The sequence below is a fragment of the Pempheris klunzingeri genome, chromosome 15, assembly GCF_042242105.1.
Source record: "Pempheris klunzingeri isolate RE-2024b chromosome 15, fPemKlu1.hap1, whole genome shotgun sequence".
Lineage (NCBI taxonomy): Eukaryota > Metazoa > Chordata > Actinopteri > Acropomatiformes > Pempheridae > Pempheris > Pempheris klunzingeri.
Genome location: NC_092026.1, coordinates 23390426 through 23413516, shown reverse-complemented (window position 1 = coordinate 23413516; position 23091 = coordinate 23390426). Strand labels below are relative to the sequence as shown.

Genomic DNA, 23091 nt, shown 5'->3' with positions numbered 1-23091 from the left:
ACAAATTCTCATCAAAATGGCACAGTTTAAATGCTATGGATAAGTGAGTGAGGACATTCAAAGTGAAAGTCGATGAGAGTAGACAGCAGTTGCTGATATCATCAGTTAATGGTATGTATCACCAAAAGCAGCCATACAGGAAGGTGTGAGCTGAAGATTTGACACGTTTTAATGAAAAACAAGGTTGTTTTCGTTTTTCTTGAAGAGTTTCTTGACAACAAGTTTCTTTTATGAGATCCTGTTGATGGTTTGATGAGTTTTAAGCACACAACACAGCATGACTTTATTAAAACTAAAACTAAAACTGATTAAAGGATAAAAGCTGTGAACTTGGACCAACTCAAAAATCAATTTAAAGCAAGAAGTTCAAGATGAGTCAGATGTGATTATCTGTGTATTTTTATCTAATAAAAAGATACATCTGCACTGGAAGCAGGATGTTGCAGTACATCAAGTCAGCGAAAACCACAGGTTTGTGTCCTGCTGTATGATTTATCCTGCTCGTTGCCTTGCAACCACGCAGTCATCTTTCACTTTTGAGAACATTATATTGACTTGCATTTGTTCCCTGAAGATCTGCCCACACTCTGACCCATAACCTCTAACTCTTAACTTATCTTTAAACTAAGTCTTCACCCTAAAATCTCCTGATTTACGTTTGGGGACTTGCATTCTGTCTCCAAAAGGAAGGAAAGTCCCAAAGATGTGACTGTGAAAACACGACCATGTCCCCACAACATGAGTAATACATATCTCCACACACACACACACACTGCCAGTCTGTTTGATTGATGGATGGCAGTAATCCACTATCTCAGAGGATGAAATACTCCCTGATATACACTCACCACTGAAGTGATTTTTATTCACTTGGTCTTGCATGTCTGGACCTTTGGCACATCATACCTTGAAACTGAATAAAATTCTTTAACAGAGCGACAGAAGAGTCAGTGCACCTACACACCTGTCACGATCCAGACCAAACTTAGAGACACAGCCCAGTGACATGTACGGAGCTGAGTGTCATGAGTACCTGCTGCCTCTTCAAAATGATGCTGGAGTTGAGGATTTGCCATCTGCTGACCTCCATATCATTTAGGTTAGTTAGCACTCTACTCAGCACCAGTTATTGTCCCCATTAGTACATGGAGGTGGTCAGTGCCAGTGGCCTTCGTCCAGCTCCTTTGCATGAACTGTTGCCGGGGTTTGTGCAGCAGCTGGTGGGGGGGGGCTCAGCAGGTCGATTATCCGTCCTTTCCGGAGCTTCAGAACTGCCTGCTTCAGACTCCACCTGTAGGGAGGAGTAGACAAGTCAGGGACGGTGCATACAAAGCTCTGGCAATACTATACTGACAATGTAGTAAACTCCTGCATTCAAAAGAAAAAAAAGTGTACGGCAGATGAGAGCAGTTAAGTTTGTTAGATTTCCACATATCCCAAGTTTTTCTGAAAGTATAGGTGTTCCTGGATTAAGAATCAAGTTAAGCAGTAGCTGGATGCATTTCTTTTGTGTCATGCAGCCTAAAGTTTTGACCAGGACTGTTTTGTGTTGGATATGGAGTTACACTTCTTTCTGTTACCATCACTCAGTGTGTCATTTAATTCACCATCAATTTTCCAATCATACACAGAAATGCAGATTACTTAATACTTAATAAAGATTGATTGATTGATTAACTTAATGGTCCCATATTCTGTTCATTCTGAAGTTCATACTGATATTAAGAGGTCCTCTCAGAACAGGTTTACATGGTTTCATGTTCAAAAAACGTTCTTTTTCTCATAACAGACATGGCTGTTGCAGCTTTCTGCACACTCTTTTTTATCTGCATGCTTCACTCGTGCCGTAGACATTTTGTAAATGAGGAAAAAACAATGGCAACTACAGGAGCTTTTTAGTAGGTCACCTGTTCCAGAGATCCCCTTATGACATCATAAAGGGAGCCAAATCTAAACAGAGCGTTTTCACACACATTTACTGAAAGATGGAGCACAAGAACAACAGAGAGGACGTCTTTTCTCATAGTTTGATGTCACATATGTATGTTGAAAAGACTGGGACTCTTATAACTCCATATTTCACATCACTAATTTGCATAATGTAACCCTGATATACACAAATTCCAAATGTCACACTTATGTGTTATCATGTTGCTCAGCTAATATGGCTGCCATTGACTGTATACAAAAGTGGCTTAAAAGTGGTGGAGGGTTTGAGGGCTGCAGAGTTTTCAACATATCAAACGTGCCAAATTAGTGTGACTGTACACCAGAAGCAGATATGGTTCAGAGCGACCTGATATCCACCAGAATAACAAAAATGGACTTTGCAGCTGCCTCATTTGAATGAATTTCCTGTGGAAACACACAGGAAATTGATCTTTGTTTCTCTTCCTCACCTGGGTAAAGTCAAATTCAAGGAAAGGAAGGAAGGAAAACACCAAACTTTCTATGTTACTTGAGTACCCCTGTGTTAGGTTACACATCAACAGACTGTCAGCATCAGCATTCACTGCACATTTCTATGACAAGGATGTCACAATCATTCACTGAACACATTACTGTGTCATTAGAAACAGAAAGTCAGAACAGAACAGCATGTGCTCACCTGTTGGTGTCAGGGTCTCTAACTGAAGAAGTGTACAGATAGCCTCCAGTGTTTGACCCACTCACAGGGATCTTTATCTGCAACACAATGCAAATTCAAATTCATCTGCAAAAGTAGACAGATGTCGGAGGTCCTCACAGCTGCCAATCATCTGAATCCCACATGGATGGATAGATGGGTAGATACTTTATTAATCCCCAGAGGGGAAACTAGTTTGGTCGTTTATGACACACCAGACAGCAGACATGCAGGAGGTGCAGGGTCTGGTGAAAACTCCTGTCAGACACTAAATTACATTTTGATAAGCTTCTAAAACAGTACCTGTGCAGTGTGCTGATCTACCCGGTTGCTTTGGTCAGTCAGATGGATGTTATGGACTTTTAAAGGTGGGGCCCCCAGGCTCTCCATGGCAACTGGACATGCTTCCAACCTCTGCAGAGGCAGACTATGGTAGTCTGACTGAGCAAATCTTTCTAATAGGACAGCAGACAGAAGGATACAAACAGTGGACAAAAATTAGGAGGGTTATGAAATAATAAGACGTGAAAGTGATGATGGGTTGAAATGTTGAAATGTAATGACAGAGCAGCTGAACTTCTCATTCAGAGATTACAAGATGAAACAAGTCTGTTCCAGACTGAAACAAGAACAAATCAAATAAATATAATATAACACATAAAGTGGACCAACAAGAGTCGAAACACAAGATAAATATATACATATATACACACACACACATATAAAGATAGAGATAGATAGATAGATAGATAGATAGATAGATAGATAGATAGATAGATAGATAGATAGATAGATAGATAGAGAATAAATCAAAGTCGGAAACCTGTGCAGAATATTTGTCCATACATCTGACACAACACTACATCCACTATTCCTAGGGAACAACTCCACTTCCCATGTTTGTTCGTGTAAATCACTTATAGGAGAACAAAATCATGTTACAGATTTATGTGATGTGATCAATATAAATTAAATATAAGTAATATTGTATGTGTGGAGATTATTTCACTGTGACCTGTACAGCTCAGTTAAAGCTCAATATATGGATGCTCTGTGTAGCAAGTGGTGGTGCATCCCTGTAACTTACCATTAGGGGCAAATAAAGAAAAGATTTATTTGAAAACATTTCTTAAGGTTTGGATTTTGTGTGCAGTGGATGCAAAATACCAGACTCCACACACACACACACACACACACACAGACACACAGAGCTCATGTGTACTCACTCTGCAGTAGATAGTACATGGTGCCGATCCCTCCACCGGTCAGCACAGTGGTGAAGATGGCGAGCTGCTGCAGATGACTTGTGGAAACCCTCATCTTTGCCTGTGAGTCAGTCTAGTCAGACGCTGTCCTGGTCAGTCTACTGGGAACAATGCACAGAAGATGAGTAGGATTTGGTTTGGCACAGGCAACTGTCAATCATTTGCTGTGAAATATATAAATTATATATCTATATCGAAGACAACTAAGAATAAATTCTCTGTCGGTGAAGAGTTAATTTAGTTTGCGACATTCAAAAAACAAGGTAGCAGTTTTTATTTAGTGGCCCCCAGTGGCAGTCACATCAAACACTTACTGTATCGTACTACATAATAATTCTGGGTAGAATTTGTTCTGTGGTATTAGTGATGATAACAAGATACAGTACCCGTTTCATGGTTTATTGTTCTACAAGTCTGAATCCATAATGTACTCCATGTAATATGGACAAAGAATGCTCATATGAGCTACGAGGGTTTGTGCATTGTGCAAGGACAGGAGGAGGGAGGGAGAGCTGGAAGGAGTTATCTCTCTCAACACTGTCACATTAATACTCTGCTAACCCGGAAGCTTTTAGAGCAATAACCAAATCACACATCTTGTTGCACCACTGGCCGATTTGCACGTCCAGCACCGTGACCATTAAGGACAGGCGGTTTAGACATTGGATGGATGGACTGATGGTTGTTAACAGGTCTGACTCTAGGTGGTGCTGCAGCCCCCTCAGCAGCACCTGCACCTTCCACGTCCAGGAAAGAAAAAAGCCTACTGGATCATTGCATTTCCAGTTTTACTCAAATAAAACATTCAGATCTTGGAAAATCGTATTAAATTACATTAAATTTTTCAAGTTTACATTATTATTTTAATGCATTCCTCGTGGGCTTCCATACATTTGAAGAGTCAAGCTATTCGGCTGTCTCTGTATGTCAGTATGTCTGTGCACATGTGGAAATGTCAACGTTAAAACTAAACCTTCCCCCCACCCACACCGGGTGCACCCCAAAAACACAATAATCTGAAAACATACCCACCTGACAGCGCGGCGGTAGGTCAGGGCCATTTTAAGACGACTTCTCTGCGTTTACATCCGTAAACGTCACACACACTGGCGCCAATAGGGTGTGGGTGCGTTCCATTAACACTCCAGAGTGGCGGGCGCCGGGCGGCCTCTGTTCTCATGCTGAGATTGGGACTTTTTCAAATGACTGCAACGTGTTTAAACGTTTTATTTTGCATTAAAAACAACTAATTTCTACTCCTAAGATTGTCAACCATGCTTTTAGAAATCAAAATGATGAATAATTAAACAATGTCTGTCTTTAAAAGTAAAAGTAAAACTCAGAGGTGGGCGGATAATAATGTTTTTTGTTTTAAACCCAGAATGGAAAACCGTCTTTAGTGTCAGAATAAAGAAACAAAAAAAACACCAAACACGGTCCGTTTTTATTCCTTCTGTCATTATTCGTTTTTGATTGAAGAACGAAAAGTCTAAAACGAAAAAAAGGAAGTCATGTGGTTTTTGGTTTTGTCTCCAAAACAAAAACGACCGTCCCATTGTGCTTTTTCCGGGTGGGCAGACCGGAAGCGGAAGTAAAGTGTAATAAATTCAAATTAAAAGCCTAGAGGATTGAATGGCCATTCTAAAAAACTAACATAGAGCAAGTACAGATCATTTTTTGGTCTTTTCATGTAGACATGAAATAAGTTTGTCATTTATTATCATTTGCGTAGCCTGAATTATTAGCTCCTTCCCAAGTACTGTTGTTTACAATGAGTTCTTTCTTCATTCTTCATTCATTGTTTGATAAAACAAGCATTTGCTTTTCACTAAAAGGTCAGAGCTTCCTTTTGTCCACCACTTAAGTTCATAACAGAATATCCAAATGTGACAAAATATTCACTACAGCAACATATGATGATATATTGTGGTACATTATCAACACGCTTATTGCAAAACCATGACATTTCATTGAATTATTTAATATAAAGGGAGATGTATACTTCAGCTTACCTTTTAACCAGTCTCTATCCAATTAAAAAACAAGAAATGACTTTATAAGAGGCAAAATAAATAGTGTATGTAATAGAGTATTTGGCCATTTTCATATCTAAAGGTCAAAGGTCCAGCGAGTTTGACAAGCAGGCACTTCAATATTAACCTGGAGTCAGACGATGAGGGCACTCAAAACAAATGTTGTGCATCCTTGCACCAACACAAAATCTGTAACACACACCTCAGATTTAATCAAACTTCTTTCTGTCCAATGATGTTTGGATGAAGCTCAGAAGAGACTCCTCCTATGACAGGAACCAAGGCTTAAGGAGAAGAGACAATTAGGGAACAAACCAACAGGTCTAACTCCAGTCTTTAAAACCAGAAATCACGTCACACTTTGGGTGCGTTGGAACCAGCAGACAGGACCTTCACTCCTCCGTTGGCCTCTCTGTCCTCCTGAAAAGAGGCCTCTGCAGCCTGACCTTGATCTAACATGGACTATGTCTTACCTGGATTACATGTAGGGTCCACTTCGGCTCTCCTCCCTGCATCTTCATGATGTTAAGTCTGTGCAGCCTTTAAACGGTGCGTGTTGGAGTGACAGTTTACTAAATGATTCAACCCAAAAATACTACTCAAGAAGTTAATCACTCTCACTGGAGAATTCTAACCCAAACATCAATTTTACTTCACTCTATAATAGAGTGTAGAACACAGAAGAGACCTTGAATTAGTATTAGTATTCAGACAGGACTAGTAGGGCTGTATCCTACATCCCCTGAATGCAGCATTAGCTGCTGAGAAGATGCTTGACATCGCTATGACCTTTGAAACAGTTTGAGCTTTATCTCAGCAGAACTTTGATAAAAATAGATTTAAAAGATCTAAGATGCACAGACAGTCTTTAGAACAATGCAGATACAAAGTTAAACTATCTAAACTAAACTACTCTTTTGAATTTAAAGTCCCTAATCAACCTAACAGGCACAGCTCAAAGAGTCAGACTGATTGAGTTTTGTGGATAAAGCTTGTACCACATCAGTTCCATGCTCAAGGAACTCAAGTTCAGGGGTCCAGATTATCAAATATATTCAGATTAATCAGTGAACCCATACCTTGGAACCAGCCCCTGAGCCTGTGGAGCTGTGCAGCTCGCCAGCAAGAGGGCCAATCCTAGCAGTTCCTCCCTGCCTTGATACCATCTCTGCATGGTGCAAGGACTGTAAAGGTAACATGATACAAAACTAAAGCTACAGCTCACAGCTGTTTTCCCCCCCAGAATGACGTGGTCTAATTATAATGTTTAAAAATTAAAACTTTTGAAATGAAATGGTATCTTTTAGCCAAACTACATCTCGATGCTCAGTAAACTTTGAAGTTCAGAGGACACTCCTGAAGGCAACGAGCCGCTAAATGTATTTATCAAGATCAGGTTTTGAGGGATAACATAAAGTAATTCAGGGGTACTGTTACCATGAACAATGGTGGCCCTGTGTTTACAATGTAATGTTGTGTGAAACCAATGATTAACAATACTTGATTATTATTTTGTAATTACTGTATTACATATTGTTACCATTATTTATTCATTTACTGCTGTTTGCCTGTTAAGATTAGTCTTGAAAAGTGAGTCTGAAAAAGTATGTAATAGTAATTGTAGTAAAAAGAGGAAGACTGCTTGGAGGTTTCCCCTTAGGAGCGGGGAGAAACTGACCATAGGGAAGGGACTCCTGGTCCCATCACACCGCTCTGTGGCCCCCAGTACAGACGATGGGTGAATCATGAGAGGAATGAATGGATCGCTGAGCTGATGAAGACATTAGTCACAGTGATACGCTGTACGGTGTCCTGTATTTTGAGGTATGAAGTTGTAAAGGCAGCATTAAGACATTCTCTATCAAAAGTCACCAGAATTCAGGACATGCAGTGTCTAATACTGAGTGTAAAGTATAGCCCCTTTGTGGCCCCGCATTTTGAAAAATCATAGATCCACAGAGGCTACGCTGCTAACTCCATGACCACTCCAGCACCAGCTGAACTCAGACACACGCCCTCAGGGCTGGAATGCAAAGATAACATAGATTGAAACGGCAGACAGAACAAATGTTCCGCTCACAGGGGGAGGGCACAGACAACATCAGTAGGAGGACATGTTACCATGAGGGCAGGGGGGGGATGGGTTTGTGTATTATGTAGATAGTCAAAGTAAACACACAGTTATATTACAGGGGGGGTATAGGCAAAGATTTGTTGTATTCAAATGTTTGCTGTTAAGCTCACAAATCCATGAGTTCACTTGTTTGTATTCTAGACTACTATTATGATTTTAATACTTCCTAAACACTGGAGAGGGTTTGGAAAGGTTGGTAAGAACATAGTGGAGCTGATGTTTATGGCACACATGATCTGCTCTGTGTGAACTGATGACTGCTCTTCATACTAGAACTGTCACAGTGCTGCAGAACATTTGTCAAGCTAATCAAGTCATCTGGAACTGGAAGGAAGAATGGTATACGTGCATTGCAAAGTGAAAAAAACATTTCATTGGGGTTTGTCTGATATAATTGTAGATTTGAATTTGGCCAGCATTTTTGTTAGTGAATAAGAACTGATTTTAAAACGGTGAATACAATTTCAGCAAGTTAAATATACAGGAAACTGGGAAGGACCCGAAGTTCCCACTTACCGTGAACGGAGCACGATGACGTAGCAGATGTAGAGGCGGGGCCAGAATTCAACTCTGTGCTCGTGCGTTGGTGGTTAAATAACCCGTTGTGCGCGTGCCATCTTATCTCATCTCTAGCAAGGTGCTCAACAGCAAATGCAACGTTGGTACGAACAGCAGCAAGAGAGAGACAGGTTAGTGAAGAGCTGTGTGTTTCCGTGTCTGTCTGTCTGTGTTTCTGTCTGTCTCTGTAAATGGTCAGTGGTCTGTATTTGTACAGCACCTTTCAGTCAGGGTTAGGGTTAGCCTCCCATCCTCATCCACACATCCTTCACATCCTTCACCCAGAGGACACTGTTCTCACACACAGTCAGCTTCAGGGGGTTCAGTGTCTTACCCAAGGACACTTCGACATGCTGACCCATAGGAGCTGGGGATCGAACCCCTGACCTTCTGCTTGAGGGACGACCCACTCTACTACTCTACTGTCTGTCTGTTTCTGTCTGTCTCTCTGTCTGTCTGTCTCTGTGTCCCTGTCTGTCTGTCTCTGTGTCCCTGTCTGTCTGTCTCTGTGTCCCTGTCTGTCTCTCTCTCTGTCTGTCTCTCTCTCTGTCTGTCTCTCTGTCTCTGTGTCCCTGTCTGTCTGTCTGTCTCTCTGTCACTGTCTGCCTGTCTCTGTGTCCCTGTCTGTCTCTCTGTCTGTCTGTCTGTCTGTCTCTCTCTCTGTCTGCCTGTCTCTCTGCCTGCCTGTCTGTCTGCCTGCCTGCCTGTCTGTGTGTGCTGAGTGTCATGAGCTGGTGCTGTCACACGCTGCTTACTGTACATTCCAGTGTCCATTGATCACAGAGGACTGTGGCACAGTTGATGCTTCCTGGTTGGACTGAGTGTAAAGGACCATTTCACCCTCTTACCAGAACATTTGAACCTCACCCCTGCTTCCTCCTTCACCTGCCTGCTCTGCTAAATGCATCACCTTGTATTATTTAGTCAATGCAGTCAGAAGTGTGTCTGCAGATTAGAACCAAGAAGAATAACAAGAACATAAATGGGTCAATGAATCAGATCACTAGTTTTAACGGGTCCATCCAGTATGATTCATATCTAAGCAGCACATCATCTAAATGAGCCCCTCTTCTGGAGAGAGAAGCCTTTTCATTGTCTCTGTAGCATAAAGATAGGTAGGCTGTTTTATAAGGAATGAGCAGTTATGGGGAGATGAATAGTCTTACAGCAGAAATGACTGTGGACTGCTAGTTTTACCCACATCGGTTTTAGTGGGATGAAACACAGCTTTGGTTTTACAGCAGATAATGTTGTGTGTAGGAACTGACTTAGTAGAATGGCAATGGTGAAGCTGGATTGGTGTATTCAATATAACATAATAATAATATTATACAATAATATGAATGAGAAAAAAAACCCAAAGTGGAGCAGTTGAATGAGGTAAGCATTAAAAAGATGTATTTGGATTGTGGGACGGCTTCTTAGATTTGTGACCTGAATAATTTATATGGTTTAAACATATGAAGGGATTCCTTTGGCTATCCATACTTCTCTGTTTGATATCCTGGACACCTCTCCCAGAACTATTCCATGACCTCCCATCTCTCTCTTTCTCAGTCGGTATGTTTGGAGCAGTTGTGGTTGGCGTCGGCACAGCAGGTTGGGTGAGAATTAGAGATATGTTGGCTCCACTGCCCGGAAGTCCTGCAGAGAAAATCACAGTCAAAGGATTCATATCCAGGTAACACACACACACATGACAACACACACAGTTCTGTGTGCACTCTGTGCCTGTAAGGTGTGTGTGCCCATACAGAATACACAGAATGATCTGCTCACAGATACAGTAAATCCTCTCTAAACCAGTGGGATCCACATTGCAGGATACAGCAATACTACATTTTTTATGTGTCCCAACATGAGACCAACAGAAAACTGCTGGACTGCTGACAGAGTGATGGGGCTTAGTTATTGATGACACTCACCCAATAACATGCACCAGCAGCACAAACTACAGCCTCCACGGAGAGCAGCAAAAAATCAGAGTCACATTTCTTCTATCTGTACACCACAGACTGTATGTCAAGATGGTGCCCAGTAGTGACGGGGGCTGAAGCTGTGGTGTCTAGGTCCCACCCACACACACTCAGCCGTCCCAGGATTAGCTGTCGATCGTGGCGTCACCCCCCCCCCTTTTGTAGTGTCAAATAACTAAATGGAAACCAAACGCTGGAACATACACCAGCATGATAAGAAGCACCCACGATGACAGAGGCCATCTTTGGGGAAAAAGTGTTTGATATGTACTGTGATATTTTTTTTTTGTGTGTGGCCCATGTCCCATCTGCTAACATGGAGGGGGGCTTTAGGATCTGCACTGCAGCCAGCCACCAGGGGGTGAGCGAGATGCTTTGGCCTCACTGTCGGGAAATGTCCATGTGGTCCATCTTTCTATACAGTCTGTGGTGTACTGTACACGTAACCACAACCAATAAAGCTGCACTGACACTCTCAGTCAATGGATTTGGTTGAAGAGTTTCACAGGTAAACTGGACTGGACTGGATGGCAGTTTATTAGGTCCATCTTTCTAGAACTAAGCCAAGTGATTATTTCCATTTTGGATATTACAGTCCAATCCGTGTATCCATCCATTATCTATACCGCTTATCCTTAAGGGTCGTGGGAGGGCTCCAGCCAATCCCACCTGACGTTGGGTGTGAGACGGGGGAACAGCGGGTGCTCACAGGGTGCTCACAGGGTGCTCACAGGGTGCTCACCCTTTAGAGTCACCAACCGACCTGACCAGCATGTAAAATGGATTTTTCTACCGTATGTGACTTGTGAGCGAGCGTTTGATTAAAAAGCAGTGTTCTCACCAGTACCATGCTGTTTTTCTCAACAGGAGAAGCCTGAACACTCAGCAGGGAGTGAGTCAGATTTCACTGGAAGAGGCTGTGAGTAGAGATGACATTCATGTGGCGTTCATCTGCACTGAGAACGAGCTGCACGAGGACAACATCAGGTAATGTGTGTGTGATCTGAATAGTGTGAATGGTTTGTGCAGTGAATCAGAACCAACAGAGAGAGTCTTAGAAAGGTGCTGCTCCACCAACCCACTGCAGTCACTGAGTGGCCAGTGGGAGCCAGAAGATACATGAGGGAGGCATGGGTCAGCTTCCAGCCATCAGTGGCTACTGAGCTCACTGAGACCTCTCTGACTTTACTTGGTTTGTACAGAAGAAACTTTCTTTAAAATCAAATCATTTTTTTTTGTTACTTTGCACTTGCTTGACATCTTATTTCTCATAAGTCGCTAAGATGATTACATACTATCAGATGTAACAGATTTTATAAACTGCTCAGTAACAGGACTGGTGTCTCTCAGCCATGATAGCTGATAGCATTAGTTGTTTTTGTGCTCTCTAAGTGGATCAGTTGATGTGATTGATTGTGGGCCAGAGCAGCCAAAAAAGTATTCTGGATTCCTTACTGCTAAAAGCAACCAGATGTAGTAGGACATCTGCTATTTTTGTCACACTGCATTTGACACACATACATTGGAACATACTAAAACATTCTCTGGCATACTAAATCACATGGAAGTATGGATATTTGAATGCACAGGATGAACAGTCCACATCAGATGTCAGTGAACACCAGACCAAAACCACTCCCAGCATCCACTGGCAGGAGGCTCAAGGATCATCAAGATCAAGGAGGCCATTCACATCTCACATCAGACGCCATCTTTGAACAGAGACGGGTTTGCAGAGCGTCTGTGTTTCTAAATCATGAAACAAACCACACTTAACTAAGACTGCATCCGCTCCAAGCCAGGTTTATCACACAGACTGATTCTGGTTCAGATTGTTAATCTGTTAGGTTATTCACAATAGGCCCTGCTTTTCAAAGTCATCCGCATGAAACACTCTGCAGCTGCAGAAACGGCTGCAACAGTTGCTCCAGTGAAAAACTCTGATAAACCCACTCTGTCTGAGGGCTGAGCATGCAGTACAGAGTTAGTGACTAGCTGGTGAACATGTAGCAGCACTGAAGATACTGTGTGTGTGTGTGTGTGTGTGTGTGTGTCCATTTACCAAACCAGAGCTATGACAGAGAAATGAACCCTAATGTTACTGGGGGTCTGCTGGATGTGTTAATAGTCAGGAGTTTATAACCTTATAAACTATTATTGTCTTTTGGCGACTGCTGGACTGCTGAGCATCTTCCTTCACTGCATTATTATTACATTATCAAACCCTGTACAGCTTTATGGCTCTGTTCTCTAAACCCTTTTACAAATCTATTTCTCCCACAGAGAAAAAGAATTCACAACTTTTCAGATTTTAACCAAAACAAATCCCTCCTCCTGTCTCATCAGAACCTTTCTGCAGGCAGGGAAACACGTCTGTGTTGAGTATCCCATGACCATGAACTACAAGGCAGCTGTGGAGCTCTGGGATTCTGCCCGAGAAAAAGGTGATACTTATTTCTAACAATGTGTAAGTGCTCACATGTACGTTCTGTGTGCACATCAGGAGGGACAGTACAGAGGTGGTGGGGTTTGGCTTAGTCATTTGTCTGTAATACACAGCACATGGCAGTGGAAGTTGGTGACATGGTTTCAGATACAGTAACAAGAAGTTCTGGTGCTGCTGATTGTACTATGTGACTACTAAAATCAAGTAACCCAATCGAGTTTGCACATCTCACTCTACCATCTCCATCTACCATATATCTGTATGTGTGTGTGTGTGTCAGGAGTGATTCTACATGAGGAACACATCGAGCTGCTGACAGAAGACTTCAAGGAACTGAAGAAAGAGGTAGAGGGGAAAACCCTGCAGGAAGGTACTCTTCATTTTACTGGTAAGACAGCAGTGTGTCTCTGGGAGTACAATTAGTATAGTAATAAGTATGTTCTTAGGGGAGTGTTAGGATACGGCTTACGTGTTGATGGTGTTTTGAAGTTTATCAAATGTCTTGCCAGCTAGTGTGTTGAAAACTCTCTTAAAGGGACAGTTCAGATGTTTCGTAGGGACGTATGAGATACTCATCGATAGTTAAATGTATTAATTACAGTATATTGTGGTCAGCATGCCCCTAATTTGGAGGAGCAGGAAGGAGTACGAGGGCAGATGCTGAGCAATGTTCTGCTTTGGACAGAGGCAGCAGGAAATCAGATGTTAGCCATCTAAAATAGTCCACATCAGTTTAAGTGAACTGTATTTAGTCCTGAGGGGGGACTGAAACATCTCTCTCTCTTTGTCATTTTACCTTGCACAAAAGAGTTTGTTGTACTTCTGTTGCCTCCATCAGTGAACGACCACATTAGTTTGGATCTGAAACAACCATTTAACATACCAAAATCACACAATAACAAGACAAAGTAACCAGTGGGTAGCTCACTTACCTATGAAGTCAAATGACTGTTCTTGTACTGTACTGGATCTGGTGGCATTGAAGAGAGAAAAAAGAAAGAATGACTTCAGTTCCATCAGAAACGACCGTCTGATGGAACTGTAGCAATGTGAAGATACAGTTAAACTGATCTTCTCACCAGGCCTACATTTAGGTGGCTCAAGTGTTTTTCTGCTGCTTCTGTCCACAGCAGTACATTACTAAGCATCTGTGCTGGGAGTCCTGCCTGCTTCTCAAAACTGGAACATGCTGTTCGCCATCTATCGTAGGTAGGATCAGTAATAATAATAATGATTGATAATAATATCAACTACTCCAAACTATCTCTTTAAGGCCCCCCCCCAAAGGTTGTCCTAAGAGTACAAACAGTTTTAGGGTTAGAACTCAAGCTGAATATGTAAAGTGTAAAGAAATGCCATAAGATTGGGCTTCTATTGTAATTTGTCTCAGGTGGAGCTCTGAAGCCTGGATTTGGTTTCCCAGCATTCACTGGCATCGCTCGCCTCACCTGGTTGACTGAGCTGTTCGGTGAGCTGTCAGTAATTGCAGCAACCATGGAGGAGGACTCTGCTAACAACTACAGCAAGATGACAGCAAAGCTGCTAACCTCTGACAACAAGTGAGAGAGCATGTTTCTGTCTGCGTCTCTGTCTACCACAGTGATGCTACATACTAGACATGTCAAACTCAAGGCCCAATTATACAATTATATACGGCCAGTCAGTAAACAACACTCCCACCTCTAATACTACAAATCCCACAATGCAGTGAACAGCTGCTTATTTTATTGAGGAAAAGTTGTTGAAGTTTGGCTGTTTAAATTCATATTTCTGGATAAAATATATATTATGTTATGTTATATTATATTATATACTATAATAAAAGAGTCACTTTTAGAGTCTTCACTAAATGTTGAGCTCGTTTGGCCCGCGACTTAGACCGTGTTTTAAATTTTGGCCCCTTCTTTGATTGAGTTTGACCCCCCTGCTATATACTGTCAAGAAAAGACTAAAACATGTTCAATCAGTACTGTCTGTGCTGCTCAGCTTCATCGTTTCCTTCTGAAGATGGTGTCATTCTTTAAAGAGTATATTGGGCCCCTAACTTGAAATGTCTGCAGTTTTGTTGAATTTCACTTTCAGTAGCAAATAGGTTTTGATATGATGTTATGTATTGGGGAGTGGCCATATTAGCAACATGCCTCGTGACAGTTAAGGATGTGGAGATGGGTAAATCAGAGGGCGGGTTTAAGAATTAGATGAACATGAACTCTGTGTCCTTTCAGACCTCTGACGTGGATTGAGGAACGGGGGCCGGGCCTCCCCAGGGCTAAGAACATCAATTTTCAGTTTGACTCCGGCACTCTAACTCAGATCCCCCCTGTACCAAGAGGGGCTGTGGGTCTCTTCATGCAGGACTTGGTCATCTTCTCTGCCAAACTGGCGGGTCAAGTGAGTCCCGAAGAACTTCAGAGAGAGAAAATCAGGGTTCTGCACTGCTTGAAACTGGCAGAGAGGATACAAGAAGTTTGCCAACGTTGAATATGGACTGGTTTCTGATAAAGCTTGATCTTATTTAAACATGAATAAACATTGTTTTTCATCACCATGCCCTTAAGTTTTTGTATTGTGATTTGTAAAATGAAACTTGATATCATTTCATCACACCAGAGAAACTGATTCCACTGATCCATGAGTGATGAGGCTCATTTCCAAAGCTAACCGTCAAAGTTCCCAGAGGTGGACTGACCCACATCACTGTGTCAGTGTGTGTACCTTCCAAACACCGCTGGGGGGGTTGGCAGCCTGAAGCGTGGATGGTGAGGGAACCAATCATCAATGTCTAACAGCAACATGACAAATCCTTCACATTATGTAATCATTCTGTTTATTAGTTTATCAATAAATACATAATAATCCCTCAAACCACCAGACCAAGTGTTACAATAATAGAAATGAACATTACATAACATGGCAGTTATTGGTAGAAACATCTCAAACATCCAGCCATAGGGAGCAGGGTGGAGCAGGGTGTGTGGGACTGTGCTCGATATCTCAAATGAAGGAAACAGGCATTAAGATATGGACAGGAGGAGCCAGGAACTGCTATTAGGACTCAACTTATTTAACGCCCTGAGTTGGCTGAACAGAACGGTAGCCTCATTTTCTGTTGCCATCACCGGGGGGTTTCACACGTGATTGTTTACTGAAGGTTTTGTCCTAAATGCAGTTCTGTCCTCTCAGAATCCCAATTAATCGCAGTCAGTCTCTCACCTAGTCTTTCCCTCGTGTGGACTGTCATGTGTTGTGTCAGATTTCCCTTCTGTGCAAATCTTTCGCCACAAACAGGACAGCTACATGGTTTCTCTCTCGTGTGGACCGTCAGGTGCTGCGTCAGATTTCCCTTCTGAGTGAATCTTTTCCCACAGAGAGAACAACTAAATGGTTTCTCTCCAGTGTGGCACCTCATGTGTGTCTGCAGATGGTGCTTCTGGCCAAATCTTTTACTACACTTTGAACAGCTAAATGACTTATTGCCAGTGTTACACCCCATATTATTAACAGGAACTTTATTTGTTACAGTAATTAAATCTGTCTGCGTTCTCTTAATCTCCATCCAGTCGTCACCCCTGTGTCCAGTCACAGCCTCAGAAGAGTGGGAAGTCTTGTCATCATATCCAGGCAGACATTTAAAACCAGATAGTACGATCCCGCCCGGCTCTGATGCTCCACGGTCATCTACGTTGGCTTCTGTTTTCGTCTGTGCAGCCGAGCAGCTGGTTGGAGGCTCTGCCTCTCTGTTCTGCTTCAGTTGTCTTTGATCAAGCTGTGATGACTGAGGTTTCTCTTCATCTTCTTCACTCTTCACAGGGACATGCGTGATTTGGAAATTGAACTCCTGAGCGCTCCAGAAGTCCTCTTTCTCCTCTTTAATGTGTGGGCGCTCTGATTCCTCTTGGTCCTGGTTGGAGCTCCACTCCTGCTGCTCTTCTTTTATCAGCAACGACTGTTGGGTGTCTGCAGAAAACAATGAAATACAGACACACAGTCAGGTTAACCACAAACTTCATGCCTTTACTTCTGGAAATGAGAGGAGTTCTGTACAGGTTCATCCAGTATGAAATATCTAAACAGCTGTTGGCTGGACTGCTGAACAGACACTGATCACTGAAGACGATGAATCCTTTCGACTGCTAAAAGACTCACACGTTAAAATAAGATGGTAAACACAGTAAACACACCTGCTCTTGGTATCCTCGTATTAGCACCATCACTGTCACCTTGGTATGCTTGTGATAGCATTTACCTGGAAGCATCTGGTGCCGGCCTGACTGTTGCCTCACAGAGCTGTTAGCGTGGCTGGAAGAACAATCCACATGTAGTTGGAAGGTCTATACACCTTGTTGGCCATGAAACAGGAAGTTGCTGTAAAATGGCCAGGCATGATTCAAACCTCACCAAACTTGGCACACACACACATCAGGAGGCGTAAAGTGAGTAATCTGATCTGGTTTACAACAGCTCAATATGTATATAGAGCTTGTTGTGACCTAAGAAAATGTCCTAAACCCAACAGGAAGACTGCCATTTTGAATTACGTCAGAATTTGGTGGCTGTGAATTTGGCCATTTGGACGGGTTGACAACAGCTCCGGGGGGGTTAAATACCTCGATGATAAAAAGCTATCAGAGATCTGTTCAACATCAAATTTCCTTACCAGTAAGATTTCAAAGAAGCAGCGTTTCACTGTGTCCATGGCCCATGGTTAGACCTAGAAACAGTCTCTTGGAGCCATGTCCTACACCCAAGTGTCTAAAATAGGCTTCATGCATGTCAGAAATCCTCCAAGCAGATTAACTACACTGACCTCAATTATGGTTATTTTAACCTTTAAATCCTTCACAATGCTGCGTTTTGAATCTTTTTTGTTTCAGTGTAACGGTTCTACATTCATTCTGCACTGGTTTCATGGGCCACCAGAGGACAGTGCTGGCGCTCTAATGGATGTAAACCTCTCTGGAAAAGCTCTCAGCCTCATAAATGCCCATTGAAGCACTCTTATGTCGTTTCTCTGCTGATTTGTACAACATTACACAGTGTAATCTTCTCTGCACTCGATGTTAATATTGCATAATTAATAGTATTATAGTATGAGAGTATTATAATAAGTAGAGGGTCACTGAGTGGTAAAACAAAAACTACATTCACTTATTCTGCCAGCTTTCTTCTCTTGCTTTATTTGCAATAACAGTTTTTCTATTCCTCACACTGCTCCATTATAAAGACCCGTCTTTAGTGAAAGTCTGCATTCAGCTTTTCAGTCTTAATTGAGGCATTAAGAGATTTTGTGCAGACGAAAAGCCAAATGGCACATGAGCATAGACACAGCACAGAGCCTGAAGTAGGAAGCCTGAGCTTGGAATATTGGCTCATAATCCAGAGCCTCACTGACCGTTTCTATGGAGACCAACAGTCCGCTAGTTATAAAACTTTTATTATTACTACTATAATATCGTTTACATTACTGAATTAAGTCAGATATCATCTAGATGCAGTGTTATTACTAATTCTGCTATGCTAGATATTTGTTCTTACACTAGCAGTGGTAGTTCTTACACTAGCAGTGGTAGTTCTTACTCTAGCAGTGGCAGTTCTTACACTAGCAGTGTCAGTTCTTACACTAGCAGTGGCAGTTCTTACACTAGCAGTGGCAGTTCTTACTCTAGCAGTGGCAGTTCTTACACTAGCAGTGGCAGTTCTTACACTAGCAGTGGCAGTTCTTACACTAGCAGTGGCAGTTCTTACACTAGCAGTGGTAGTTCTTACTCTAGCAGTAGTAGTAGTTCTTACACTAGTAGTGGCAGTTCTTACTCTAGCAGTGGTAGTTCTTACACTAGCAGTGGTAGTTCTTACTCTAGCAGTGGTAGTTCTTACTCTAGCAGTGGTAGTTCTTACTCTAGCAGTGGCAGTTCTTACACTACTAGTGGCAGTTCTTACACTAGCAGTGGCAGTTCTTACACTAGCAGTGGCAGTTCTTACTCTAGCAGTGGTAGTTCTTACACTAGCAGTGGCAGTTCTTACACTAGCAGTGGCAGTTCTTACTCTAGCAGTGGCAGTTCTTACACTAGTAGTGGCAGTTCTTACACTAGCAGTGGCAGAGCAGTTCTTACACTAGCAGAGGTAGTTCTTACACTAGCAGTGGTAGTTCTTACACTAGCAGTGGCAGAGCAGTTCTTACACTAGCAGAGGTAGTTCTTACACTAGCAGTAGTAGTTCTTACACTAGCAGTGGTAGTTCTTACACTAGTAGTGGCAGTTCTTACACTAGTAGTGGTAGTTCTTACACTAGCAGTGGCAGTTCTTACACTAGCAGTGGTAGTTCTTACACTAGCAGTGGTAGTTCTTACACTAGCAGTGGCAGTTCTTACACTAGCAGTGGCAGTTCTTACACTAGCAGTAGCAGTTCTTACACTAGCAGTGGCAGTTCTTACACTAGCAGTGGTAGTTCTTACACTAGCAGTAGCAGTTCTTACACTAGCAGTGGCAGTTCTTACACTAGCAGTGGCAGTTCTTACACTAGTAGTGGCAGTTCTTACACTAGCAGTGGTAGTTCTTACACTAGCAGTAGCAGTTCTTACACTAGCAGTGGCAGTTCTTACACTAGCAGTGGCAGTTCTTACACTAGCAGTGGCAGTTCTTACCCTAGTAGTGGTAGTTCTTACACTAGTAGTGGTAGTTCTTACACTAGCAGTAGCAGTTCTTACACTAGCAGTGGTAGTTCTTACACTAGCAGTGGTAGTTCTTACTCTAGCAGTAGTAGTAGTTCTTACACTAGTAGTGGCAGTTCTTACTCTAGCAGTGGTAGTTCTTACACTAGCAGTGGTAGTTCTTACTCTAGCAGTGGTAGTTCTTACTCTAGCAGTGGTAGTTCTTACTCTAGCAGTGGCAGTTCTTACACTACTAGTGGCAGTTCTTACACTAGCAGTGGCAGTTCTTACACTAGCAGTGGCAGTTCTTACTCTAGCAGTGGTAGTTCTTACACTAGCAGTGGCAGTTCTTACACTAGCAGTGGCAGTTCTTACACTAGCAGTGGCAGTTCTTACTCTAGCAGTGGCAGTTCTTACACTAGTAGTGGCAGTTCTTACACTAGCAGTGGCAGAGCAGTTCTTACACTAGCAGAGGTAGTTCTTACACTAGCAGTGGTAGTTCTTACACTAGCAGTGGCAGAGCAGTTCTTACACTAGCAGAGGTAGTTCTTACACTAGCAGTAGTAGTTCTTACACTAGCAGTGGTAGTTCTTACACTAGTAGTGGCAGTTCTTACACTAGTAGTGGTAGTTCTTACACTAGCAGTGGCAGTTCTTACACTAGCAGTGGTAGTTCTTACACTAGCAGTGGTAGTTCTTACACTAGCAGTGGTAGTTCTTACACTAGCAGTAGCAGTTCTTACACTAGCAGTGGCAGTTCTTACACTAGCAGTAGCAGTTCTTACACTAGCAGTGGCAGTTCTTACACTAGCAGTGGTAGTTCTTACACTAGCAGTAGCAGTTCTTACACTAGCAGTGGCAGTTCTTACACTAGCAGTGGCAGTTCTTACACTAGCAGTGGCAGTTCTTACACTAGCAGTGGCAGTTCTTACACTAGCAGTGGTAGTTCTTACACTAGCAGTAGCAGTTCTTACACTAGCAGTGGCAGTTCTTACACTAGCAGTGGCAGTTCTTACACTAGCAGTGGCAGTTCTTACACTAGCAGTGGCAGTTCTTACACTAGTAGTAGCAGTTCTTACACTAGTAGTAGTAGTTCTTACCCTAGTAGTGGTAGTTCTTACACTAGTAGTGGTAGTTCTTACACTAGCAGTAGCAGTTCTTACACTAGCAGTAGTAGTTCTTACACTAACCTTCTCTTTGAGGCTTCTCCTCCTGTTTGAAAACCGTGTTGAGCAGTTTGCGGCTCTCCATCTCTTCCTCATACTCGGTTATTGTTCTCTCGAAGTGCCCGATTATCTCATCCACCGCCACAGTTAGCCGCTGCTGGATTAAAGCCTTCAGGCTCTGGAGTCTCGACATGTTCTGCAGAGGACTGGTGGAAGTGTTGAGACAATAAACACTAAGCATTGACGACTTTTCTGTTGCTGTTAGGATGATGTGCGTGCTGGCTGCGGCCGGAAGAAGAAGTGGGTCTAATCCCGCCCACATCCCATACGTCACCGTGTTCCGTTCAGGACAGGTGGGAACTTCGGCCACTTGCCATTGTCCGTGTATTTAACTTGCTGCATTTGGAGCACTAAAGGCATCACTTAATACTGAGCAGCAGAGCAGATCTTTTGTAGCTAAAACATCAACTGAATAATACCAATTAAAAATCATCACTGTACAAACGGCAATTTCAACAAAAAGTCCACATTCGCTTCTGCCTGTCACTCACCTTTCCAGTATATTCACAGGAAGTAACAGTGGAAACACTTAAATTATAATCTAAAGCATCTATGTCCCCTCTTTACCCTGTACCGTGTTCCAGTGCAATAGGAACTGATACTTACTTTTAAAGACTCTTCCCACTCTGGCCACCACTTGGTCAATCTGTTGCCCTCTGGCAGGCGTTTCGTTGTTTGCTCGACTTACAATGACAATAAAGAAATTGAATTGAATTGAATTGAAATTAATTACTGTTGGAGGCATAGTTCACAAGTTCAGTTACAGTTACACTACCTACTCTGGGGCTGCTTTGCTTCTTCTGACACTGGAAACCTGCAGTGTTTGGAGGGCAACATGGATTCAATCAAGTATCAGGAAATCCAGGAGAAAACATTATGCCATCTGTGGGGAACCTGAAGCTTGGACGCCATCGGACCTTCCAACAGGACAATGATCCCAAACATACCTCAAAGTCCACCAAGGCTTGGCTTTAGAAAAAGTCCTGATACTAGATACTACTGGTGGGATTTGAAGGAGGTTGCAGCACGCAAACTCAAGCATATTAGACAGCTGAAGGCTGTTGCCCATGAGGAATGGGCTGAGATTCCTCAGGAATGCTGTCAGAACCTGGTGTCTGGCTGTGCATCATGTTTGCAGCAGGTCAGAACAGTAAAAGGGTGTTCTATTAAGAACTAAAGGTGCTTGCAGTACTCATTAAAAGTGACATATTGTGTTGAATTTGTGTAGTGTTGAGCAATTTCAGGTGTTCTTGTTTGATTTTTTCATTGAACACAGCTGAAAGTTTGTAGATTTTGCCAATTTACCTAATTTGTAATTCAAGTGTGGAAATGTATTTCAAAGAGAAAAAAAGTCACATTAACCTAATAGTGTTTTTCCTTTGGCACATCAAAGCCTGAATGTGCAAATGACATATTGTGGTATTTTTCACATTGTTAGTAGGGAGACTACACACATCACACTGGGAATGGGAATACTTTATATATTCAGATATATATTGTTAGTATCTCTGATTAGTAATATACAGTGGATATAAAAAGTCTACACACCCCTGGTAAAATGGCAGGTTTTTGTGATGTAAAAAAATGAGACCAAGATAAATCATTTCAGAACTTTTTCCATGTTTATTGTGACCTATAACCTGTACAACTCAATTGAAAAACAAACAAATCTTTTAGGGGGGGGAAGTAAAAATAAAAAACTAAAATAATGTGGTTGCATAAGTGTGCACACCCTCTTATAACTGGGGATGTGGCTGTGTTCACATTCAGAATCATGTCAAATAGGAGTCAGTACGCACCTGCCATCATTTAAGGTGCCTCTGATTAACCCCAAATACAGTTCAGCTGTCCTAGTAGCTTTTTCTCACATTTTCTTAGTCGCATCTTACAGCAAAAGCCATGTTCCGCAGAGAGCTTCCAAAGTATCAGAGGGATCTCATTGTTAAAACGTATCAGTCAGGAGAAGGGTACAAAAGACTTTCCAAGGCATTAGATATACCATGGAACACAGTGAAGACAGTCGTCATCAAGTGGAGAAAATACAGTGACATTACCAAGAACTGGACGTCTCTCCAAAATTGATGAAAAGACGAGAAGAAAACTGGTGAGGGAGGCTGCCAAGAGGCCTTCAGCAACATTAAAGGAGCTGCAGGAATGCCTAACCACTACTGGTTGTGTAGTA

The 23091-nt window shown here is 42.3% G+C and overlaps 3 protein-coding genes across 5 annotated transcripts; 1 reads left to right on the top strand and 2 right to left on the bottom strand.

The window, feature by feature from the left end:
• Positions 1-383: 383 nt before the first annotated feature.
• On the bottom strand, positions 384-4963 carry coa1 (cytochrome C oxidase assembly factor 1). 3 transcript variants are annotated; one of them, XM_070845520.1, is made up of 5 exons: positions 4891-4963; positions 3853-3992; positions 2930-3081; positions 2609-2685; positions 384-1291 (listed from the first exon to the last, which is right to left on the bottom strand). In XM_070845520.1, exons 2-5 carry the CDS (start codon positions 3944-3946, stop codon positions 1156-1158), a joined length of 459 nt encoding a protein of 152 aa, XP_070701621.1. In that variant the 5' UTR covers positions 3947-3992; positions 4891-4963; the 3' UTR covers positions 384-1155. The 3 variants fall into 3 exon arrangements, with proteins under 3 accessions (XP_070701621.1, XP_070701620.1, XP_070701622.1); XM_070845519.1 differs by having other exon boundaries at positions 3853-3989; positions 4924-4963; XM_070845521.1 differs by having other exon boundaries at positions 3853-3989; positions 4891-4951.
• Positions 4964-8671: 3708 nt separating this feature from the next.
• On the top strand, positions 8672-15595 carry blvra (biliverdin reductase A). The gene is made up of 7 exons (XM_070845526.1): positions 8672-8747; positions 10174-10297; positions 11460-11579; positions 12939-13036; positions 13319-13426; positions 14429-14597; positions 15264-15595. The coding sequence occupies exons 2-7, from the start codon at positions 10179-10181 to the stop codon at positions 15517-15519; spliced, it is 870 nt and encodes a 289-aa protein (XP_070701627.1). The 5' UTR covers positions 8672-8747; positions 10174-10178; the 3' UTR covers positions 15520-15595.
• Positions 15596-15867: 272 nt separating this feature from the next.
• Positions 15868-21124, bottom strand: LOC139214591 (zinc finger protein 570-like). Its single transcript, XM_070845478.1, has 2 exons — positions 20874-21124; positions 15868-16995 (listed from the first exon to the last, which is right to left on the bottom strand). Exons 1-2 carry the CDS (start codon positions 21088-21090, stop codon positions 16181-16183), a joined length of 1032 nt encoding a protein of 343 aa, XP_070701579.1. The 5' UTR covers positions 21091-21124; the 3' UTR covers positions 15868-16180.
• Between the last annotated feature and the right edge of the window lie 1967 nt (positions 21125-23091).